The sequence below is a fragment of the Vanellus vanellus genome (genome assembly GCF_965231255.1).
Source record: "Vanellus vanellus genome assembly, chromosome: 22".
In the NCBI taxonomy this organism is placed as follows: domain Eukaryota; kingdom Metazoa; phylum Chordata; class Aves; order Charadriiformes; family Charadriidae; genus Vanellus; species Vanellus vanellus.
Window position 1 is genome coordinate 8,102,592 of NC_138927.1, and position 15,938 is coordinate 8,118,529.

The window sequence follows — 15,938 nt, forward strand, 5'->3', positions numbered from 1 at the left end:
GAGAGACAAACATGTAACTTTATTGTTTATGTACAAATGACAGAAGTTTGTATTAAAAAGAGAATCCACCCCCAACCTCAAAGATAGCAAAGAGCAAGATGGCTTTGAGCTCCAGCCTTCCCTGCATCTTTAGATACTGCCTAAATTTTAGGGGATGGTGCTTAAAATTAGAATTAGAGAAAAGGGTTAAACACCTTCTTCTCTGCTTGAGTAAGAATCAAAATGAGCTGTTCCACAAAATGAAGAACCTTCCACTCTACACGGATTAAAACAAATAAACCAAAAGGCAATTTGTTAATGATACACTTTGGTTCAAACAAACAAAAAAAAAAAAAAGAAAAGAAAAAAAACGAAACAAACCCCAAACTACAAAGCTAAGTATCAGCAACAAAAATAATCTAAGTCTTACAACACGGATGGGACATACTGAATCATACCCCAGTTCCAGTGGAAAAAGAAAAACCCTTCCATGGGTTTGCAGATGACAGGGATGGCAGCAGCAAGATCAGCCAATTTTAGGAAGTTCCCGACTGAGGTGGAAGCACAGAATAGTCAGGAATTCAGGACTACAACTACTACTACTACTACTACACCTTAGTCTTCCTGCAACTCAGGTGATTTAAAAATGATGCAAAGTACATGGTCCAAGATTTTCTCCCCCATGTAAGTTCTTTCGAGTGAGCCACTCCCATCTGCAGACACTTGGCCAGAGAGCCGCCATCGCGCTCATTCAGTCGACTGGCATTTTTCCCAGTGGGGATTCATGTAGACCTAAATCCCAGAAGCATCAGCACTGATGAGTCTAGTAGTCCTGCAGAGAAAGGAAAGGACAGGCACATTAACATCTTTCTACTTCCAATTCTGCTTGCACAGCGGGAATTCTCAGTCTTCTCATTTCTACATGCCACTAGTTGCAGGCAAAACAGAAAAGAGATATTTTTTTTGTAGCTAAACATTTGAAAGAAAGGACCCTTCAAAACCTTAGTTCAAGAACGCATCAACCAAAACCAGATGCTTTTAATGTTCCAGATCATGACAAGGTAACAGGACGCAAACCAGCTTTTTCCAAAAGGAGTGCACAGGACTTAACTGTGACCTAGTTTTGTAACAAGCCTACCTGGGCTTATTTATTGTTAAATCCACAAGACAATGCTTATTTCATACCACGATATTCCTCAACCATGAAAATAAGATCTTAAATTACAGCAGAGGGAGGCTTGGTAAGATTAGGAGTCAGTCAGCCACTCAAGTCTACAGATGAGCAATGAAAACAATGACAGAGCTCTGATACTTACGGCTCTTGGCTTTTTGTTTAACTTGAGATCAATCCTGTGGTTGGAAAGATAAGAGAAATGTCCATTTCAATACATTAAACCAAGACTAGAATTCAAAGAACCAGCTACTGCATATGGCACAGGCTACAACAAAGACTATTTGGTTAATGCAATCCACATTCTCATTCGGCTGAGCCAAATCACTGTCCCAGTGTTACTGGGCAAGAGAGCAGCAAAGAGACGGAGAGTGGATTCTTTATTATTCCGTCTGCTCAAAAAAAGAGTTAATAAAGGTTCACAATAAAAATCACAGGGCAGTTATGCAGCATAAAGAAATAAGGTTAAATATGCATGCTCTATGTTAATTTGTTAGACGTGTAACTATGCCACAGGTAATTATTCAGACATAGTGGTAACGGTTATTTACTTGGAAGAGAGATAGGAGTTTAAGATGACAGGGATTATACGAGTCAAAGGTACTGAGTTCATTACATTTTTTCCAGAAGGAAATATCCAAGTCTACACTAATCTCCTTAAGAAGCAAAGCCAGAAGAATCAGTTTTTAAACTAAGTTTTTAAGTTAAAAAGTTTATCTATTTAAAAATGAAATAGAAAGGTAAAGAAGAGTGAAGTTAATTTAATTTTGCTGAAGTTATTAAATAAAATGTTACCTCCATCACGCTTTTCTGTTTTTAAAAAATACTTCCCAGCCTAACCTAATATACATACCTACAATTAAACAGATAAACTATGGGTTAGAAAGGTCTCAAAAGGCACATTGGTGTCTACACACTAACAACACAGCACAAGTACTAATTCAAGTCAAACTTACTCAAAGTCATAATCAAACATGCCAGACGGGCTGAGGGGCAGCATTTGAAAGGAAGAAAGCAATAGAAATTAATATACTAATGAATTAAATAAATTAGTTGATTAGCCACCCTAGCGAGATTACTAAAAAATAAAATAAAATAAAATAAATAATAAAGCCAGTGTTCAAATGCCATAAAGTTCTTAAGATATCTTAACCAGAATTGGGCACAAACAGCACTCCAGATTTGGCAATCCAGAGTCCCCCTCCCCAACTGGATTTCTGGGAAGAAGAGGTGTTAGAACAGAGGCAGAGTGGGTTTATGGAGGGAATTTTAGGCGCTGAGAAGGGCAGCTATCAGACACTCGCGAGGGCGGACTAGCTCGCAGGCAAGAGGAAAACCGATGTGCTTGCAAACCCAAAGGAGCGGGAGGTCGGCCAGCAGCGGGCTCGTCTGGATTACGGGGCAAAGCAAAGCTCGGTCAGGCAGAGGTGGAGACGACACAGAACTAAGTGGCCAACTCTCCATTCGAATATCCTCATAACGCACACGCATACACACGCCCTCGCACTCGCTTCCTTTAGAAGAGCGAAAAAGAGAACACGGTCATTTGGCCAGGGCTAATTACAGCCTGGTGACATTCCCCCCCGCCTCAGCGCTCACACGGATCCCGCAGCACCGTCTCCAGAAACAGCTCTGCCCCAAAGCTAACCACTGTGTGTCCTGGAAAGGACTTATCATCAAATCAGCTGTAACCCAGTAGCTTTTCAGCACTGAATTTCTAAGAGGAAAAACAGCATTGTTTTCTCCTGAAATACTTTTTAGCCATGAAAATTTCTGAACACACAGAAGACAATCATCCTGGCCTTCCTGTGGTCGCGGAGGGAACAGAGGATGACTTCAATAAAGACACCATAACTTCCATCTGATTCCCTGGTTTTAACTGTTTTGAAGTTAAACTGCCCGTTCACACCAGTTCTCCCCAGTTTGAATCCAACTTTCCACCCCGCTCTCGGTGGCATATGAAGTACAAAATCCAGTGGAGTCAGCACACCCTGAGGGTGCCTGTTCCCAACACCTCCCAGTTCCGCAGGAACAGGCGAGCAGAACTCAAACATGTGCTGGCAAACAGGAGAGCTTCTGATCAAAAAGAAATGCCATTATTTCTTTTTATTTTTCTTTTTTTTTTTTTTTTTTTTTTATCATTCCATGACACTCAAGAAACAGACAGGTGGGTCTCTTCCTAAAGAGCACTCCAGGCTGCAATACATTTTAAAGCACCTAGCTATGCTTTTGGTAAACTGGGACTGGTTTGTTGTTTGGTTTTTTTAACCTAGATGTACTTGAAAATTGTTTGGTCTTTTCTGCCAACAATCAGGGGATAGTCAGTAACAGCAATCACAATTTTAACGGACTTTTTATTACAGACAAACTTAATTATCACCTTTTTTTAATTATCTATCTGGCCACGCTAAGTATTACAAAATAGTCAATTACTAACTGCAAAAGCCCTTCCGTAAGGTAGACGTGTCTGCTGTATCTCTAAGGATGACAAGAACTGCCGTACCGGATCAGACCAGGGCTCCTCGTGTCCAATATTCTGTCCCCGGCAGTAGCCAGCACCAGCTGCTGCAGCGGGAGGAACGCAGAAGAAACCCCAAACACCACAACCTATTGGTAGGGCGGTTTCTTCCTAACTCGTGTCGCTAAAGTTCGGGTTATGTAGTGGAGCAAAAGAATGTACGTTATTTACAGCATCTGCATTGCACCCCACCGCGCCTGCAGCGGACCGGTCTGCTACCCAGGTAAGCGTTTAGTAGAATATCTTATCATTTGTTTGAAATAGCAACTTTTTTAAGCTGTACTTCAGTTTTACAGATTGTTTCTCTGAACTTGTTTACAGATGTAGTGTCTTTCCAACTGCCTACAGGCAAAAAAAAGAGTTTTGAACTGCTTTGGACTCCCAGCTCATGATGAAGGGGACATCCAGCACTTTAGAACGTTTGCCCCATTAACACTGCTGTAGGAAGAAAATTCTGATCTAAGAATTAAAGACACACTAATGACTCAAAACCTAATGAAGGAGAAAAAGTAGTTAAGCATTTTTCAAGCACTATACCTACCTCTGGATCTCCCAAATCAACCTTGCCCCAGCAATCTTTGTAAATTTTTACCACTGTTCTTTAAAACATTTCTCTTTTCTAATTGTATGAGAAGGCCCCCCGAAGAGGAAAGCCCATCCATACTCAAAGCCAACAAGCTTAAAGCTAGCAGGAACATTTGATATTTTAAAAGCTCCTTTACTTCTAATAATCTTTAAGTACCAGTTCCAGCAATCACTTCAGGAGAGGCGCAGTTCTCCAGAAATGTCTCCTCTTCCCCAAAGCATGGATTTCCATGTTTGTTTCTCCTTAGGGCCTGACTCCGCAGTGCACTATCATACTCGGTAGAAATCCTTGGGCTAGCTCTGCTGTGGGGCACCGAGACACGGTTAAGCAGCGGGTTATGTGGCCCATGGAGAGCAGCACCGTAGGCAGGGAGCTCATTTCAGATTTCCGAGCCTTCAGCCCACCGTGCTGCATCCCACCTCAGGGGCGCACCTTAAGGGGCAGAACCAGTCATTGAAAAGTTCAGAAAAGCTTTTTTTCACATGAATTTCAGGTCAGTTTAATAACAAACACTTTGATGTGAACGTGACAAAGCAAGACTTCTATGCCATAATCAAAAGAGACTCAGTTTGGGACACTGAAAACTGAAAGTGAGCAGAAATCTTAGTGAAGAGCGTCCACAAAACATTCCAAGTTGCTTTTTCACCCTTCTGTTCCAAATAAAGTACTGACATCCCTATCTTACGTGATTCTGCAGAAACCAAGAAGCAAGCACAGGAGCCAGGACTGCAGTCCTCCTCTACTGGAAGGAAGACAACTTTATTCTCCCGGCAGACAGGAGAGGTGAAAAGGCCAGGTGAAAAGCACAGCTGTAGCACAGCTGGAGTCAGCACCCTGTGCTCACTGCTCATTTAACTTCTCCAGCGTGCTTTCCCCTCCCTGACACCAGGGGGGCAATGGGGTCCTGATGATCGCTACAGGATGCATGCAACTAAAAACCAGGCAAATCACCAAAACAAATGACCCGAGCTGCTCGTTACTCTAACAAGTTACTAATTCCTTTCACATAATACAGTAAATTCAGCTACAGCTAACCATTCATAAGGCATGATGAGAAGGCTGCTGGTACCACTAACCTGTGTCGATTTTTGTTCTTCCGTTTTTTGTGGCTGCTGTGGTGGCTCCCAGAAGTAGAGGAAGCAGCTTTCTGGGGTTTCACCCCCTGCACAGACCCATCCAGCTCTTCAGCATCCTCCTGGTTGGGCTCATTCTCCTGGTTGTGAAAGTCTGGAGAAGTGTCACTTTCTGTGCCGCTGCCTGGCTCCCCTAGAGCATGACAAACAGACGAGTGCGATGGTTACTTCCCTGCCGCCCACAGCCCAGGTTGCCCTGGCAAAGAAATCCCAGCAGCAGCACATGGGGCAGCAGAGACACACTGAGCCTCACGGCACCAGGAGGTAATGACAGAACCTGAAACATATTTCCGAAGGACAGCAAGCTACCTGCTCAGCAACGGAAGGATGCTAGAATTGCATCTGATCCAGTACTAGCTACAGAAACGTTTTTAAAAATCCTGAATGTAAGTGGCTCCTCCCCACGTCACTTGCAACTGAACTGACAGACGCACAAACAGCCCTTCTAGCCTCTTTCTCCTAATAGCGCTAAATCCATTTAAATAAGTCTTATGCACAATAAACCCTTGCTGAGAATAAAAATTTACTCAAGAAAGGAAGATCAACTTTAATGCTGTTTCTCACAGTGCCGCTTTGCTGGCTTGTGTCGCTAGAGGTTGTGCTGGGAGCACTCGGGAGCTGGCCGGAGAGGAACAGCCGCAGGTCCCTGGACCGGGAGCGCTGCAGGGGAGCAGCGAGTACGGCACGGGTCCAGTCAACTGAAGACAGGGCTGAATTGTGGGTAGAAGTGTAGCTCTTTCCAAATTCTGAGAGAAATGAAGAAATGACTTACGTTTCTCAATGAGCTGGTCCTGAACTCCAGCTAATGCACTGACCGCCTAGAAAACCAAAACAGACGTTAACAAAAGCAGTAACTCACCACTTTTCAAACATTCAACACCACAGAGATCACCTCACAGAGAAAGACGCATCAAGAGCTTACGACCAAGCACTGGCACGGCAGTGCAGAGGGGGGGGATAGGAGCAAAAAGAAAAAGACAGGGATGGCAGTGACAAGTGCATGGCATGGGTGGCTCTTGCCTGTGTTTCCCTTCTGCCTCTTGGGGCACCCGGAAAAGGGTTTCTGACAGAGGCTGTGATGGGGGGTGAAGATGCTCAGGTCAGGGGAGACAAGACAGGTACAGCAGCTTAAATGGAAAAGTGGTCCTGCGGCAGCCCAGGGGACCACCATGGGACCAGCTGCACCGAAGGGCACCAAGGGCAGGGGATGGGGCCAGGGATGAGGCCAGAGACAAGGATGGGGCCAGTGCCAGGGATGGGGCCAGGGATGGGGCCAGGGATGTCTGCTCGGTCCCGCGGGGCCCGTCCCGGCACTCACCGCTGCCGAGGTGACCGAGGACTTGCTGAAGAGCCTCTCGGCCTCCTTGAACTTGCGGTTCCTCCGGTCGTTTTTGCTGTTGGAGTTCCTGGAACAGAGACGGACAGACAGACAGACCGACCGACGGCATCGCCGGGGTCCGGCGGCGCGGCGGAGGCCGGGCGGGCCGGGGCGGCGGGGACTCACTTCTGGTTGGTGAGGTAGCGGTCCCAGCCGCGGATGATGTTCCCGTACATCTGCGTGTCCTCCAGGTAGCTGCCCTCGAAGGCGTAGATCTGCCGCTCCAGGTTGGCCAGCGTCTCCTGCCGGGCACAGCGCGGCGCATGGAGCGGGCCCGGCCCCTCCGCCCAGGCCCCGCCGCCCTCCCGCCCGCGGCCTAGGCCCCGCCGCCCGCCGGCCCCGGCCCCGCCGCCCGCCCGCCCGCCCGCCGCTCACCGCCAGCTCCTGCTTGCGCTTCACCAGCTCGGCCAGTTCCCGGCGGGTGTCGGGGATCTGCGGGGGGCCGCCGGCCTTGGCGTGCAGCGCGGCCATGGCGGCGGCGGCCTGCGCGGGCCGGGGCGGGGCGGGGCGGGGCGGGGCGGGGCGGCGCGGCGCGGCGGCGGCTGCGCTGCCGGGAGGGGCCGCCGGGGGCAGCGCCGAGCCCGGCCCCGCCCCGCGGGGGTGCGCGTGTCCGTGTGTCCCGCCGGGCCCCGCTGTCGTGTCGCCGCGGGCGGAGCAGAGCCCGGCCCCGCTACCGCCGTCTCCGGCCCGAAGCACCGAGCGCTCCCCGTGCCCCGGCAAACCGCCCCCCGCACACACGAGCCGCCGCCGGGTGAGAGGCCCGAGCAACCCCCCCCCCCCCGCCCGCCCGCAGCTGCTCAGGTACACCGATGGCGCGGTTTTATTTATTTTTAAATTTTTTCGGTGTCAATACTGAAATGAGCACTGAAAGGTCATCTGTTTCAAGGAACATAAAGGAAAAAAAAAGGGATGCTACAGAAATACTACAACTAAAAGTAATCAGGGCTAAATTTACAAATTATTTATTTAAAAACCCCTAGAATATATATAAAGGAGATCCTCCGAGTTAAAACTCCTTCTACCTACCTTTTGAAAACCTACAGCAATGTCCCGTATTTACACCATAAATGTGCTGGCCCGTGTATACAATATGCACCATTTGTATACACAAAGAATATACACAGCAGGTATGAATAGCTGGGGGCCACAGAACAAACAGCCAGGCAAATTAGTAAACAGTGTGGAAAATATACATTTCTTATACCATAAAGCAAACCATGGGAAGAAGACATCCAAAAATATACAAGAGCCAAGTACTTTCAGTGAGAGGAATTGGGTTTTCTCTTCCTAAAGCATTGTTTTCTTTTACAGGGGAGAAGACTATTTTAAACAAGTGACAGTATAACTTTTTATAAAAAGAAAACTTAAATAGTGCAAACTCCAGTTAACACATGTCACCACATAAAAGGTATTTATGCTTAATACAAATGAAAACCAAGGAGGAGTTACTCATGGGGCAGGGGTGGTATCAGAAACAAAGGCCTCAGCTTTAGACCTGGACACTCAACATCCAGTAACGGTTTCGCATCGCACATTGCAACGTGTACTGGGCAGACCCTGACCCAGATCACAGCCCCCAAATCACAGTATTGTCACCCTAAATCCCAGGAGGTGTTTAACTTCTATTTCAGGTTACCTTGCAGTTTTCAGGTAGTGTATTCCAGTGAAATGCACGTCCCTGAAAGTTATCACAAGGCAAACTAACTACCCTAAACACAAGAGGGGCTTTGCAACATTTCTGCCTTTTTAGTAGTGAACCTGATCAATTCTCCCATCTAGAACTCCTAACAGGCAAAGGAATTTGACAAACTCTACCAAACAAGACGTGTTACAAAATGCATTGGGTTAATTTCTAACTAATATTTCAGTTGAGTAACATTTTCAAAGGGCTACAACAAAACAGTTCATAAAAATAATAAAAATATTTTTAAATATGCCAGCTGTGTTTAACATAATTTCCTAGAAGAGGACAGTCTTTCAATGTTTGTTGAATATTTCCAGCATCAGAGCTTTCACATCCAGGTGCTCCTTTGCTTGTTGGGGGGGGGGGGAAAGCAGGGGGAAAAAAAAAAGCCGTATTTCCCAATATGCAGATCTATCAAAGATGAATAATCGGTGAAGTCCCCAAAAAGAAACTATAAGAACAGATCAGCAACAGAAAAAGGACTTTAAGGCAATAAGAGGCATCCGTGCTGTGATGCTCCAATGTTTACATCCCAATGCATGTTCAACTGCAGAGAACTTCTCTCCCCTACCCCCCGTCTCCTCCTCATCTGTTAACTGTCAGACTCTTCCTCCTTTTCCTCCTCCTCATCATCGTCCTTTGTGTTGGCCTCAGATTTATCTGAAGATTCATGGAGAAGAACATATTCCCTGCTACTGAACCCAAACTTCAGTACATCCTTTTCCTTTAGTTCGTAATAACGCTGAGGTTCAATCCGCTGGTTATTTAGAAAAGTGCCGTTCCCAGAGCCCAGGTCGATTATGTAGGGCCTCACTCTGCGGCCAACAGTACCATCGGCACGAGTGTACTCCACCAGCCTAGCAAAACAGAAAACACTGTTTCAATCACAACAGCCAGGGACAGAAAGTGTACTCCAAAAGCAGAAGGGTTTTCCAAGACAGGAGCCCCAGTGCAGTTAATACTTATCTGTACTTCCTGCAATCGGAACAAGTCTGATGAGAGCACTGAGAAACTGTGAGACTGAGCAGACTCCAACAGACTGCATCACCTTTGAAAACTTCTGAGGATATAATACAGCAATTCCTACAGCAGAACAGATGGCTGTTCCCTAAGAGAGCATCTTTGTCTCCAGCAGCACGCAAGCCCTGCTGCTTCACAGGAGATCAGCAGACTTTCTTGTAAAAGACCAAACGAATAAAACCTCTCCTTGAAATACTTTTACTGCCAATTACACCTGCTGGTTTATTCCAATTCAGATATACACACAGTTCTGTGTTTAACCCTGCTGTGTTATTTGTCTTACTAAAAGGCTGCTTGTGGTTAAATGAGAGGAATTACAGATGTTTCTGATTACTGCTGGGATGATATGCAGCAGTCAAACATAAATTCCATTTCTAATGTACTTACAGCAAACTCATAGCTCTCAGCTGTGTGTATTCCAGGGGGGTTGGTTTGTTGTTTTTTTTTTCCCCCCTCTTCACAAGTTCCTGAACAATCCTGTTTCAGCAGCAGGCAGAGTAATACTTACCGGTACTGAAACACAGCATGCTGCTTTGAGCAGGAGGGATGGTCGATTGGAATATCTGCGATTCTGCGGTGCCTGCCCAGAAGATAAGCACTCTGCCTGTGAATGTACATGACTGGGAGAAACTCATCATTTTTGAAAGGATAGAGGCGCCACCGCTTCTTAGGAATCCGAGCTTCGGGGGGCTCGCTGTACTTAATCACAACACCTCGGAAAGTGTTGGTATCCTCTAGAAGCGCGCCAGACAGTTCAAAGCTTGGCTTCTCTTTATTTACAGCAGCTTTTTCTTTAGGTTTGTTATCGGATTGCCCGAGTTCTGGGTTCTGGTCAACACCGCTGCCTTCATTATTTTGTCGATGCTCTCGTCTTCTCTCGTTATAAAACTCCCTCTCTGCTTGCTGCTCACGGATGTTCTGAACATCCCTCTCTCGCTCATGGCCTCGAGCTCCAGGCCTTTCACTTGGATTCTTCCTTCTGTCTGAGTGGTCTCTGTGTCTATCTCTGTCACCACTTCTCTCTCTCCTGTGCTCTTGTTCTGATGGGTATCTTTGCTTTCGCTCCTCATTTCCTCTACGACAATGATCGTCTCGCTCCTGTAAAGAATTGCTTATAGTGACATATTCAGAAGTAGAATGAAAGAGCAGTGGATCTACTTCAGCTTTTAAGAAAACCCCAATCCAACACATGGAAAAGACGTACTTGGACGTGTTGTGCGCAGACCTAACACAAAGCAAGAGAAACTTATTTCCCTGTCAAACTGTTTGGATTCCTACAATTTGCACTGAATAAACCAAGAGCAAGAAATGGTGCAATGTGTCATCTGCTCTGGGCACATGAAGAAGCTTGCACAGACAGCCTGCATAAGTGGCAAAGACTGGGTGGGTTCACACACACACGTGTGCACACCCTGTCGCTGAGGTGGGCAGCACGAGCTATTAAAACGCCAATACTTTTCTTTTCCTAACTCGACACGCTACATGGACTAGGAGAAAAGAACTGCCTGATGAGAAATCGTTTTCCGTACCTCGCACAGCCGAGTCCCACAGGAACCGCAGTCGCTGCGCAGCCAGGAAGTGCGCCAGGCCCCGCTAACACCTCCGCGGGCAGGACCGGGCCTCGCTGTTACCAACAACGCGATTTACCTGTTTCACCTTCACGGCGGCGTGGTGCGGGCTCCGGCTCCTCCTGCCGCGCGGGGACCGGCTCCTCCGCCCGGACTTGCTCTTCCTCTTGGGCGATCTTGAAAACAACGAGAGGAGAGGTGGGGTGAGCCGAGACGAGATGCGGGGCCGCGGCCGGGCCGGGCCGGTCGCAGCGCGGGGCCCGCAGCCGCCGGGTGGCCCTACCTGCTGCTCCGGCCGCGGCTGCCCTGGCGCGGCTCGGCCGGGCCTCGCCGCTCCTCGGCCGGCGGCGACTGGCTGCCCCGCGCCGAGCGGGAGGCGGAGCGCCGGGGGCTGCGTTTCTCGGCCTTCACCGCCACCTCCCGCCGCCGCCGCTCCCGCCGCCGCTCGTCCGCCGCCTCCATGGCGCCGCCGGCCGCCACAAAGGGAAGTGCGCGCCGCTTCCGGCCCGCACGCCGCCACCCGGAAGCACTTGTCGGGAACGGGCACAGCCGGCCGGCGCATGCGCCCTTCGCAGCGCGGCCGTCGCCATGGCGACAACGGCTGCGGCCGCCATGATCCCGCCGCCGGACTCGCTGCTGCGGTACAACCCGCCGGTGCTAGTCAGCCGCCGCACGGAGAAGCGCTCCCCAGGGGTAAGAGGGGCCGGGCGGGCCGGGGAACCGCGGGCCGCCCTCACCTACCGCGCTCTGCTCTCTCCGCAGGCCCGCCCGCTGAAGGGGACTCCGCCGCCGCCCGCTCCGACCGGGCCCGTCCCGCCGCCGCCCCGGACGGCGGCCGCCGCCGCCGAGTCCGTGAAGCAGCCGCAGGAGATCCTTAACGCCATCCTGCCGCCGCGGTGAGCGGGGCCGGGCCCAGCCGCGCCTGGCAGCTGCCGGCCGAGCCCGCCCCATAACACCCGGTGCTTTCCGCGGCAGGGAGTGGGAAGAGGAGAACCGGCGGTGGGTGCAGGAGGTGTCCAGCGCGCCCAGCACCCGCCTGGACGTGGTGCACCTGCAGGAGCAGCTGGATCTGCGGCTGCAGCAGCGGCAGGCACGGGAGACCGGCATCTGCCCCGTGCGCAGGGAGCTCTACTCGCAGTGCTTTGGTCAGTGCCAGAACAGGGAACACAAAAAGCACAGCTACCCTTGGCCCTGAGGGGCTGCGGCTCCCCCAGCCACGTTCCCACCATCACTGTCCCTTCCAGCAGCCTCGATCCCCACAGGGCAGGGTGCGGGGGGCTGCGCGGGGCAGGGGCTGCTCTCCCAGCAGTCGCAGGGCTCTGACCCGAAACACTTAGCCAAGCTGTCAGCTTTCACACAGAGCATCTGACAGGGTCCTGTTGATAAAGCTGACCCTCAAAAGACACATCTGTGTAGGCATACCTTTACAACATAAAAGATGCAAAGAAGCTTAAAATTCTCTTAGTTTTACTTAACCCATCAGTTAGTTTAAAATAACTTAAACCACCATATACATACCTGTTAAGGTGTTTGCTGCCATGGCTTTAGTAGATCAGTATCACTGTTGTTACCATAGTTTCTGTACCACCACTCCACTTTTATGGGGTAGCACTTGATGTGATAGCTGTAATGTAACAACAAAAAAAAAAGATGACCATCTCTAGTAAATCCATGTTGCTTTTGAGATGCAGAGAACAGGTAAAAGACAACAAGCTCTACACCCTGTGTGTATCCAGCATTCCTAGATAAATGTACAGTATCTAACTAGACTGTTGTTCCCTTTCTTTAAAGATGAATTGATCCGTGAAACTACAATTAATTGTGCAGAGCGAGGACTGTTGCTGCTTCGAGTCAGGGATGAAATCCAAATGACTATTGCTGCTTATCAGACACTGTATGAAAGCAGTGTTGCATTTGGCATGCGGAAGGCACTGCAAGCTGAGCAAGGCAAATCTGACATGGAAAAAAGAGTAAGTTGGGCTGTTAACCTCATAATGTAGTTTTCTGCACATGACACAACATAGGGATATTACATATAAAATTTTGTAAGAAATCAGTTATTTCTGATTCCACTGGATGGCAGTAAAGATCAAAATACTTCTTATTGTTTTCCTAGGGCTTAATTGCAGTTCATAAATAATTTGTTATTGTATCTGGAACACTCTAAAGGCTGTACAACATAGAACTTTGTCCCATCTTAACTGAAAATTGATTATTACCAAACAAAACTTGAGAAATCTCTACTCTTTTCCAAGATTGCAGAGCTAGAAGAGGAAAAGCGGGAGTTGGAAAGACAAGTGAGTGAACAGAAAGCTAAATGTGAAGCTATTGAAAAACGTGAAAATGAAAGGCGACAGATAGAAGAGAAGAAACACACTGAAGAGGTTCAGTTCCTGAAACGAACGAATCAACAGCTGAAGGTTAGTAAAAAAGTGCAATTCCAAACAGTAATGGTAAAACTTCTCATTTTATAATTAGAAAGATATAAAAATAACTTTCTCCATATAGTTTTAGAAGTGTTGCATTTAGGATGCATTTGTATTAATGTTCCACTTTCTTTAAAAGAAATTCTCAGTGAAATGTCAAAATAGTGCTTTTGCATTCTCTACTTCCTTGCTCAGTCAGCTATTGGTCATTATGAGTAAACCTGACAATGTAAACAGCAGGTCTGATTAATTGAATTCTAGTCATATGCACATTTGCCAGGGAGAGATCAGAAATTGTTCAGAAAATGCTAAATTGTTACAGTCATCTGGAGAAGAGCAGACGCATGCAGCTGAACCCCAAACGCAGAGGTTTCAAACTTGACCAATACTCCAGGAATCTATTTCTGCATAACTTGATTGCAAAGTTATAATAGGTAGCACCCCTTCTCAACTACAAAACAGAAAATCTAGTGAAGGCAAATTAAGGTGCTTTGGTTTTTTGCTGTTGGCTATTAAAGTTGACTTACAATAACAAGACACACCGTTTAACATTCAATATTACCTAATAACAATTGTGTACTTAGGCAGTAGGGACTGCATAATTACAGGAGTAATTTTGTGCATGCTGCTTTGGTGAAAACCAAGCTTCTGCTCATTACCTTGCTTTTGAAAGGAAAAAAACCCACATCTTTTGAGTAAAGAAAAAATATTCCCATAAACAACGTTAAATGTTTCTGGCTACAGCTAAAAACATGTCCTTTACACCAACCTGCTTTCCTTATCTTTAGTGTTCCTACAATTTCTCCTTTCTAAACCATTAATGTCTTCAGGTCATCTTGAAACGTTTTAAGGCACAAAATGGAATAACTGTTAGATCAAGTACGTGTTGCCAGTGAATCCGTTTCTTCCTTGAAGTACAAGTACTCCAACAGCTGTGTATACACCGTTGTAGTTTATTTTGATGGCAGCTCTAGGAAGTGCACAATCTAAGAATCCTGGAAGCCTCATCCCCTACATGCTCCCTAAGCATGGGTAGCACACTGATCAATCTACTAATTGGGCATCTAATTAGGTTGTCTCAGGAACTGAAAAACTTGCTGTTCCCAGCTCCTTTTGTCCAGATTCAGAGTTTGTGTTCCAAATGCTAGAGAGCCAAATATTTGACTAACGTAGTCCAGGCTGAAATCAGAGAATTCAGACCACTGTTTCAACAGCTTTTATTTAATTTCCTCTTCAATGCTTTACATTATAAAACGAGTCTCATTGTATGGAACCAAGGCCAGCTCTTTTCTTCTCAGAATGCAACAAGTGTGTATGCCAAGAATGAAAAGCTAATTTATAAAACATGTAGTAAGGAATGGAATAGCTAGGGAAAAAAAATCCTGGCCTGCTTCTCTTGAAGTATTGCAGCATCCCTCAGCTCCTCGCTTTGAATATCTAACAGACAATTTATCACTTTTCAGCAACGCGGGTTTATTTTTTAGGTTGAATCTAATTTGACTTACTGTCTCATTTGTTTTTCAGGCCCAACTTGAAAGCATCATTGCACCAAATAAGTAGATTTTTTTTTGCAGTCCTCCAGGCAGTGCTCAGAAGAGCTGTCAGAGTAAGAAGTTTGCGATTAGTGACAAAGATTTGTCTTCATAAAACAATCTTGAATTTTAACTTACCGGTAACTGAAGGAAGTGTAATTCTATTATTTCTTTCTTTTTCTCTTGAAGAGTTGAAATTCAAGAGCTTAGTTACTGCACCCTCTTTCAATGCCGTCTCAGTATTCAGCTCCTTGAATAGTGAACCTGTCTGGGACTTGCCTGTTGGTAATATGCTAGATAACCTTCAAAGCAATAAACTAATAAACAGTTTTACATACAAGCATCTCTGTAATATTATTACTTTGAAAATGTTGTAGAAAATTCAGAAACAATATATGAAGCATCTACAATAAATGCAAGTCACGTTCACTATGAACCAAATTGCAGATAATCTTTGGACTGGTGTTTGGAGGGCATTTCCTTGAGTACAGGCAAGTTGCTGTTAATTGTACATCAAAATCCCTCATCATAACCATTGGTAGTAACCCAGGGTGAGCAATACCAAAGCTCTCTACGTGGTGATTTCTAATGAAACAGAGGGGCATGATATGATTCCAAATATCACTTCTCAGTGGAAGCAAACGAAATCTTGACTTGAGGTACCTGTGTAACTCGCTGGTTATACACAGCAAGCAGACGTGGGAAAGATAATTCACTGCAGTCATATGAAAAAGTCCATAAAGCCAATTTCCAGAAAAAAACCAAAACCAAACAACCCAACACCACCACTGAATAACACTTTGGGATATGTTTTGCCAATGCAGTGTTTACTGGCCTTAGACAGCGATGTGGAAATACCACGATCTCCAGTTGCATAAAGAACTTTCAGATGATGCAGAAACAAAGAGTGAGATGCTACTCCTGGGAACAAGACAGACAAGTT

At 46.8% G+C, this 15,938-nt stretch overlaps 3 protein-coding genes across 5 annotated transcripts; 1 reads left to right on the top strand and 2 right to left on the bottom strand.

Moving 5' to 3' along the window:
• MEAF6 (MYST/Esa1 associated factor 6) lies at positions 1-7,269 on the bottom strand. 3 transcript variants are annotated; one of them, XR_014269947.1, is made up of 8 exons: positions 7,141-7,269; positions 6,892-7,007; positions 6,706-6,793; positions 6,160-6,205; positions 5,331-5,520; positions 1,946-2,003; positions 1,296-1,329; positions 1-811 (listed from the first exon to the last, which is right to left on the bottom strand). XR_014269947.1 is itself a non-coding variant. In XM_082494109.1 (7 exons), exons 1-7 carry the CDS (start codon positions 7,234-7,236, stop codon positions 803-805), a joined length of 579 nt encoding a protein of 192 aa, XP_082350235.1. In that variant the 5' UTR covers positions 7,237-7,269; the 3' UTR covers positions 1-802. The 3 variants fall into 3 exon arrangements, 2 of the variants coding, with proteins under 2 accessions (XP_082350235.1, XP_082350234.1); XM_082494109.1 differs by lacking the exon at positions 1,946-2,003; XM_082494108.1 differs by lacking the exons at positions 1-811; positions 1,946-2,003 and having other exon boundaries at positions 1,048-1,329.
• Positions 7,270-7,648: 379 nt separating this feature from the next.
• SNIP1 (Smad nuclear interacting protein 1) lies at positions 7,649-11,499 on the bottom strand (the record flags this gene model as incomplete). The annotated part of the gene is made up of 4 exons (XM_082494205.1): positions 7,649-9,306; positions 9,978-10,567; positions 11,117-11,213; positions 11,321-11,499. The coding sequence occupies 4 exons, from the start codon at positions 11,497-11,499 to the stop codon at positions 9,042-9,044; spliced, it is 1,131 nt and encodes a 376-aa protein (XP_082350331.1). The 3' UTR covers positions 7,649-9,041.
• Positions 11,500-11,649: 150 nt separating this feature from the next.
• DNALI1 (dynein axonemal light intermediate chain 1) lies at positions 11,650-15,023 on the top strand (the record flags this gene model as incomplete). Its single annotated transcript, XM_082494170.1, has 6 exons — positions 11,650-11,730; positions 11,800-11,933; positions 12,013-12,182; positions 12,829-13,007; positions 13,293-13,490; positions 14,988-15,023. 6 exons carry the CDS (start codon positions 11,650-11,652, stop codon positions 15,021-15,023), a joined length of 798 nt encoding a protein of 265 aa, XP_082350296.1.
• Between the last annotated feature and the right edge of the window lie 915 nt (positions 15,024-15,938).